General features: G+C 48.3%; 1 protein-coding gene across 1 annotated transcript in view; it reads right to left on the bottom strand.

Annotated features, from left to right (window-relative positions):
* The window catches only part of CLIC6 (chloride intracellular channel 6), a gene marked incomplete at its 5' end in the record, with an annotated part of 35,944 nt that extends 28,791 nt beyond the window's left edge, over nt 1–7,153 (bottom strand). The window contains one exon of the mRNA XM_018561480.1: nt 6,167–7,153. Coding sequence (XP_018416982.1) covers nt 6,167–7,153 — 987 coding nt within the window. The remainder of the gene's footprint in view (nt 1–6,166) is intronic.
* Nucleotides 7,154–8,495: the final 1,342 nt, after the last annotated feature.

The following is an 8,495-nucleotide window of genomic DNA, read 5'->3' on the forward strand; positions in this document are numbered from 1 at the left end:
AAATTAGCATTATTCTTTTGTTGATTTTATAAGCAATAAGAGAAACCTGTTTAATACGTCGGGATTTAAGTAGCAGGTCTGAGGTGAAAATTTTAAGGGCTGTCAAACAACATAATGATGGCATCATCAAATTCTCTGATGAATGTATGGCCAGTGTTAAATGGTTGTAACAGGGGCAAATACCCACAGTGGACAGGGCCGGATTAACATAGGGACGGGTGGAGCTCTCGCTCCAGGCCCACCCCTAATTCCTTAGAGCCCGCACTGACCGCCTGCATCCCTAACTGACCACCTGTAGCCTCTATAGTTGGCAGTATTCTGCATAGCTGTATTGCTAAGAATTCTAGTCTCTCTCCAGCTTGAAGTCAGTGGGAGATCTACCAGGGTCGCAGCTGCAACCGGGCCCTGGCGCTCCACCAGTGACTACAAATCATAGCCCGGAGAGGAGGAAGAAGGCCCCGGTGACCGTCGCCATGTGCATAAAAAGGCCAGCCAAAACCCTTAGCACCAGACCCGTGATGCTCTTAACCCTTTCGCTGCCACCGACGTAAGGCATACGGCGGAACAAAAGTGTTCCCGGCTGGCCAGCTCAGTATGCCTTACGTCGGTGGCATTTACAGTTCTGCTATAAGCTCATGGTCGATTTAGCGACCATAAGCTTATAGCAGACCCTGCCAGTGGAAGGTTTATCTTTACCTCTTGTGGTGGCAACATTTTGGTGTTCCTATAACCTTCTGTCTCGGTGGCAATTGTCACAAAGACAAACGGAGAAGGTGACGCTCCTCAGCATGGACACAGCAAGGGTTCTAAGCCTTCCATACTTTTTCCAAAAGTAATAAAAAACCTTTTGTCCAATAATACACTTTAAGGCATTGCTTTAGCAATCGTTTTGGCAAGTAAAGCAGTTCACATGATCATATCTGAGTTCTGTGTTAGTAGTTTCTCTGCAGATGCCCTTCAGGTCTGGACTGCAGATAAGTGTATAGCGGCCCTATATGCTGCCATAGTAGTCAGATTCCAACTGAGATATTCTAGTACAGGTTACACCATGGGAGCTAAAAAACGACACAGCTTGGCAAGAGACAGCTCCTAATAGCTCTTTGGCTATTGAGTCCATGGTGAAGGCCGCGAGTGGCCACAATTATTGGGTATACCAAAAGCCAGAGTGCCAGACCGACGATGTGCAGCTGATGCTGGAGCGGCCCATTCACATCTGAGCGCTCTGAAGTGTGTTTTCAGAAGCAGGATAAGGCTCAGCACAAGATTTCTATTCCATTCTATGGGGCCCGCTCACATGTGCTGTCTCTTGTCTCACCAAAGAAGCACTGGAGCTTCTTTGGTGCAGGAACGTGTTTTTGTCCCTGTAGATTTTATAGGGAGTGTTTGAAAAACGTCCCAAAAATACACATAACATGCATTTTTTCTTGCGTTTTTGTGCCTAACAACCGCCTCCTCCACCAATAACCTGCTTTAAATTGGCCTTAACAAACATGATTACCGCCAAAAACACTTGTAGAAATGCACATGAAAAATAACAGCAAAAATTAGCGAGGAAGTCAACGCTCAAGTGCCTAGCCCAAAGGAGGCTAGAGGAGACCAAATGTGAAATCCAAGCCACATTTGGCCAATATTAGACAGTTGTTCCTAAATCAAGTGTTTCCAATGGAGTATTTCTACTCACCTATTCCGGTGACAACTGTAACATATTGGATTTCCTATCACTTTCTGCCATGCTGACAGTAGTCACCAGGGCAACCAGAAAGGGTACACAGACAGAATAATAACCTGACATTCAACATTCTGTCCCCAGGGCCTGGATTTACTCTCTCTGCTGCCCCAAGGCCAGGTTCCTCAATGTGCCCCCTCCCCACCAAACCCAAGGGTTGGTGTTAATTTTTTAATCACTTTTTATTTTTTTAACTTTTTTAAATTTGTATTTATCTACAGACCTGCAGGCTGCATGCAAATGATCTCGGCAAAATCGGTGAGATCACTTGTACAAAACGAGTGGCGGCTTCCCCGCTTTACATTTAGCTCTGCTTGCTAAATGTAGAAAAAAATACCCCGCCCAGCGGCCAGAACTGCATGTCCAGGGCGTCGGGAGGAAGGAATTCCACACTCCTGCTGCCCCTCTGCTCCCTGCTGCCCCAAGGCCCGGGCCTCGGTTAGGGGAGGCATCTGGGTGGCCCCTTTATGAAAGGGGTTACCGAGATGCATATAAAAGCTCGGGGCCAGGGTTGTGGGGAAGAGGTTCTTGTCCCCTTCGGCATGAGGACAAGGTGCTTTTCCGGGGGGTCCCGAATGTTCGGCTTAATCCTTTGGCTCCTTTGGGAATAACCCCCCTTCTCTCTCACCGGGCTATTGTGCTGCATTCACTGCAACTGATCAACTGCAGTTACTGTTTGATTGAAAAATGTTGAACAGAAGGGTGCTCCTTCAACTGAACAGAAGGGGGCTCCTCCTGGAATTGAACAGAGGGGTGCCCCTCCTCAAATTGAACAGAGGGTTAGTCCTCCTGGAATTGAACAGAAGGGTAGTCCTCCTGGAATTGAACAGAGGGGTGCTCCCCCTCAAATTGAACAGAAGGGTGCTCATGGAATTGAACAAAGGGGTTCTCCTCCTCAAATTTAACAGAGCGGTACTCCTCCTGGAATTAAACAGGAGTGATCTTCCTAGAATGGAACAGAGGGGTATTCCTTCTCGAATTGAACAGAGGGGTACTCTTCCCCAAATTGAGCAGAGGGGTACTCTTCCTCAAATTGAACAGATGGGTACTCTTCCCCAAATTGAACAGAGGGGCCCAATAGCTCTGACAGTACTCTTCCTCAAATTGAACAGATGGGTACTCTTCTCCAAATTGAACAGAGGGGTACTCCTCCTCCAATTAAACAGAGGGGTACTCTTCCTGAAATTGAACAGAGGGGTACTCCTCCTCCAATTGAACAGAGGGGTACTCTTCCTCAAATTGAACAGAGGGGTATTCTTCCTCAAATTGAACAGAGGGGTATTCTTCCCCAAATTGAACAATGGGGTACTATTCCTCAAATTGAACAGAGGGGTACTCTTCCCCAAATTGAACAGAGAGGTACCCTTCCCCAAATTGAACAGAGGGGTACTCTTCCTTGAATTGGACAGAGGGGTACTCTTCCCCAAATTGAACAGAGGGTACTCTTCCTTGAAGTGGACAGAGGGGTACTCTTCCCCAAATTGATCAGAGGGGTACTCTTCCCCAAATTGAACAGAGGGGTGCTCTTCCTTGAATTGGACAGAGGGGTACTCTTCCCCAAATTGATCAGTGGGGTACTCTTTCTCGTATTGATCAGTGGGATACTCTTTCTCGAATTTAAGACCAGGCAGCCAAAATTTTGACAGCTGAACCCTGTACCCGGTCACCACCATACCCACTTCCTTCTATCACATTGTTATCCATGTTTTATATGACACTTTTGTAAACTTACACAAGCGAGTCTTATATAAATTCAATAAATAACACAACAACCTTGAGAGATATAAACCATGAAAACATATTTTGCCCCCATTTATTACACCACTGAAAGCAGAACTCCAAAGGCTCATTCATAAAGCTCATTTAAAGTATAAGCAAAGCCAGACCTTTGTTGTTAGTTTTGAATAGAGTAGGAAAGAGTTAAAACTCCTGTCAGGTTATTTATTTTTTTGCTGTCTGTGTCCAATATGGGAAATTTCCCCTCACATCCTGTGCATGAGACACAACAGGAAGTTGGTGACAATCTCTCAAAGTGCCCGAAAAAACAGGTGTCCCCATTGGAAGATTCCCCCTTACCTCTTGCTCTGGGGACAGCTCTAGAGGTTTCCCCCTCATTTTCTGTTTCTATTATACTGGTCACCGCTAATATAACAGTGAACTTCCCCAATGCCTGGGCTGCACTCAGTAACATTGTTCTTAGCTCTCTCTGTAAACTGCAGAACACCTCCCTCCTATGTTACAATAAAGAGAAAGGTGGGAGCTGCTCTGTAATCCATCCCTAGGGTGACAACACATTTTCTCCCTTGAAAGAGTATGGTGATTGAGCGTTGCCACCCTTGGACAGGAAGTGTGTTATTGAAAATATTGTTAGGCGAAGCTAAAGGTAATGAAAAAACAAAAAAAATAAAACGAATGCAGTCAAGGAGCCCTCCTGGTTCTTATAATGGTCTACGGAATGATTTTTCTTCATGTTGTAGACCAGCGGTGCCCATTACGTAGATGGTGATCTAGCAGTAGCTCTCAAAGCTGATGCTGGTAGATCAGGAAGGGTGTGAATGGCAGCCCCTTTATTCCATTTTTGTATATTTATGTAGCTGAGCACACATGATTACCTATTAGCCTGAGTCTGCTGAGCCGAGCTCCCTGACACCTTTCTGGTGGTTACTGGGGGTTGAAGTGCTATGTATTACATCAAAGAATATTCGTTTACACAGCCTGTTGCACTACACTGTTTGCAAAATACAGCAAGGTGAGCCAGGAGAGAGAGCGGGGAGAGACAGCCAGGAGAGAGAGCAGAGAGGGAGGAGAGACAGCCAGGAGAGAGAGCGGGGAGAGACAGGCAGGGGAGAGAGAGAGAGGGAAGAGACAGCCAGGATAGAGAGGGGAGAGACAGCCAGGAGAGAGAGCAGAGAGGGAGGAGAGACAGCTAGGGGGAGAGAGAGAGGAGAGACAGCCAGGAGAGAGAGGAAGGAGAGACAGCTAGGGGGAGAGAGAGAGAGGAGAGACAGCCAGGAGAGAGAGCGGGGAGAGACAGCCAGGAGAGAGAGCGGGGAGAGACAGCCAGGAGAGAGAGAGGAGAGACAGCCAGGAGAGAGAGCGGGGAGAGACAGACAGGAGAGAGAGGAGAGACAGCCAGGAGGATGAGCAAGGAGAGACAGACAGGAGAGAGAGCGACGGAGGTTTTTTTTTCGTTGGTAGATCTCATGTAGCTCGCCTTTTGAAAAGTAGATGTTAAAACAAAAATTGTGGGCACCCCTGTTGTAGGCAATCTCAGAGAGGCGGTCGTATTGCAAAAGTCAACTGGGTAGGGCTTCAGGTGGTGGGGGTGACAAAAGTCAACTGGGCGGGCTGACACCACTCAGACTACAACAATACTGTGTTGTCAGCCCACTACAGGATTTCGGAGCGGAGGGCATTTCTGGCAGGTCAATGGACATTTTCTGTGTACTTGCAGAGTATTTAAAGGGACAAAACATGGCAAGATATGCATGCCTGATTTTTAGTTTTGGACAGGGTTAGAACTTCTACCATGTTTTTTTTTCCTGTCTGTATGCCCTTAGGGAAGATTTTATTCTTATTGCTATTACTTTGACAAGGTGTCACAAGCACAGGAAGTGATGGGATGTCTCTCTGACTGGGACAGGGAAAACAGCAAATGTACATTTATTTATTAGGGCGGGTAAGGGTTGGAGTATCAAATCAAGTTTTTATTGCACTGTGACGTACTGTCCCGGGGACATCCACACCGTCTTAATTCTAGTTGTGGTGTCACTGGGGCAGGAAGTGAGGAAAATCTTCCCATGAGAAAACCTACAGTGATACAAATCTTTGGGCCGTAGTTTAATTAGGCAAGTCTAGACTTTTAAATAATAACACATTGCTGGGAAGCTTACAATGGTTTTACCAGACTGGGTAACATAAAGTCACAAGACGTCCATCTTTCGATTCTCCAAGTGGTACCTCGAGGCGAAACTTACAAATTCCCTAGGACCCCTGGACGTCCTTTGACTCACTCACCCACGTTCCCAATTGTGTATATGCATTTCTTACCACCCCCACATGTCAGGGGCGTATAGTGAACCTGAAACACCCTACGGTAAGCGCTATTGCGAGGAGGTTGTCTTCTACTCACGGTTACATACTTATACTTATCTCCCTAGAAATATAACATTGTTGTCACACAATTTCACTTGCACATTAGTGATATTACTTGTTACTTTTACTAGTTATTTAATTCTCTCTGTTATATCTTGCTTGATATGAACCGATGTATGTATTTCAATGGTACAATCTATTTATTGATACCAGCCTCTAAGTTGAGCTTTGTTTGTACTACCTTGTGATCAATAAAATATTGACATGCTAAAAAAAAAATTTTTTTTAAAGTCACAAGACAATGGACAGCATTCTTGGGATTAGTAACAAGGACTGAAGTCTTACCTTGACAAACAGGGAAATGTCGTGTTCCTGGGGTAGGTCACTGCTCTCCACTGGGGTTTCTGGGACGCTTGCAGGACTGGTTCCATTTTCCCTAATCTCGTCTCCTATAGTTGTGTCCTCCCCGGCATCAGGACCTTCTGGCTGGGCCTCCTCTTCTGGAAGAATCTGTGTCGGGGTGTCCTTGGTTTCGGCCTCCTCTGTAGGAGCTTCTTCAATGACTTGTTGCAGGTCAGCCTCTTCTTCTAGGACAGTATAGTCCTGTGCTGGGGGGCTCTCCGCTGGTGCTGTGGTGTCCAGTGTACTGTCAGGTTCTTCCAGTGGGGCATCTGCCACGGTTCCTGGCTTCTCTGCATCTCCTTCCTGTGGGTCCATTTCTGGTTTCTCTTCTTCACTGGCTGCTTGAGATGCTTCCTCATCAGCCACACTTTCTAAAACTTCCTTGCCTGGCTCCTCTGTATTCGTATCAGCTTCTAGCTGCTCCGTGGATTCTTCCTCAGCCACCTTCTGCTCCTCATCTTCATTTTCTCCTGTTCTATCTTCCTCTGCTTCTTTCAGTTCCTTCTTCTTCTCTTCCTCCTCCTCATCACTGCTGGATGTCCCTTCACTGCTCTCACTGCTTTCTTTCTCTTCTTCTTTGTCTTCTTGTACTGCAGCACTGTCATCGGCACTGACATTCCCGGGACTGCGGTCAAGTTCTAAAGGATCCTGAATCACTTCCAACTGTACCTGAGCTGGACTAACAATGTCCTGACTCTCGGATGTTCCTTCCTCTACAGTTATAGCTTTGCCTGCTTCACCCTCTTCTGCCCTGATGTTCACCACTTCATCCTCTCTGGGGGTCACAACCTCCACCTTTTGCCCTGCGTCCCCCTCCACTGTTGCTTCCTGTGCTATGGGGGTCACAGTTTCTGCTTTCTGTACTTCACCCTCTTCCACTGTGAGGATCACAGCTTCCACTACTATGGGGGCCACTGCTTCCTCCTCTGTGGGTCTTACATCCTCCTGCACCGTGGGGGTCACAGCTTCCACTACTATGGGGGCCACTGCTTTCTCCTCTGTGGGTCTTACATCCTCCTGCACCGTGGGGGTCACAGCTTCCACTACTATGGGGGACACTGCTTTCTCCTCTGTGGGTCTTACATCCTCCTGCACAATGGGGGTCACAACCTCTTGTTGCTCTGCTGCTCCCTCCTCTACTGTGGGGGCAACCACTTGTTCTACTGTGGGGACCTCTGCACCCTGCTCTTGGGTTACTTTCTCCCCCTCTGATCCTAAGCTCTCCTCCGCTACCCCTGCATCCTCCCGTGTGGGGGTCACAATCTCCTCTGCTGTGCCTTCACTCTCCTCTGCTGTCCCTGCACTTTCTACTGTGGAGGTCTCACTTTCCTCCACTGTTCTTGCACCCTCTGCTGCACTCTCCTCTGCTGCAACTGAACCCTCCACTGGGGTAGCCACATTTTTCTCTGTTTCCCCTGCACCCTCCACTGCGGGGGTCACACTCTCCGCTGCACCATCACCCTCTACTGTGGGGGTCACACTCACCGCTGCACCTTCACCCTCTACTGTGGGAGTCACACTCTCCACTGCAGCTTCACCCTCTACTGTGGGAGTCACACTCTCCTCTGAAACTTCACCCTCTACTGTGTGGGTCACACTCTCCACTGCAGCTTCACCCTCTACTGTGGGAGTCACACTCTCCTCTGAAACTTCACCCTCTACTGTGGGGGTCACACTCTCTGCTGCAGCTTCACCCTCTACTGTGGGGGTCACACTCTCTGCTGCAGCTTCACCCTCTACTGTGGGAGTCACACTCTCCTCTGAAACTTCACCCTCTACTGTGGGGGTCACACTCTCTGCTGCAGCTTCATCCTCTACTGTGGGGGTCACACTCTCCTCTGAAACTTCACCCTCTACTGTGGGAGTCACACTCTCCTCTGAAACTTCACCCTCTACTGTGGGGGTCACACTCTCTGCTGCAGCTTCATCCTCCACTGCGGTAGTCACACTCTCAGCTGCACCTCCACCCTCTACTGTGGAGGTTACACTCTTCGCTGCACCTTCACCCTTTACTGTGGGAGTCACACTCTCCTCTGTAGCTTCACCCTCCACTGCGGTTGTCACACTCTCTGCTGCACCTTCACCCTCTACTGTGGGGGTCACACTCTCCGCTACACCTTCACCCTCTACTGTGGGGGTCACACTCTCCGTTGCACCTTCACCCTTTACTGTGGGGGTCACACTCTCCTCTGTAGCTTCACCCTCCACTGCGGTAGTCACACTCTCTGCTGCACCTTCACCCTCCCCTGTGGGGGTCTCCTCTGTCACAACA

Source organism: Nanorana parkeri, unplaced genomic scaffold (assembly GCF_000935625.1).
Source record: "Nanorana parkeri isolate BGI_ZX_2015 unplaced genomic scaffold, ASM93562v1 scaffold527, whole genome shotgun sequence".
NCBI lineage: Eukaryota > Metazoa > Chordata > Amphibia > Anura > Dicroglossidae > Nanorana > Nanorana parkeri.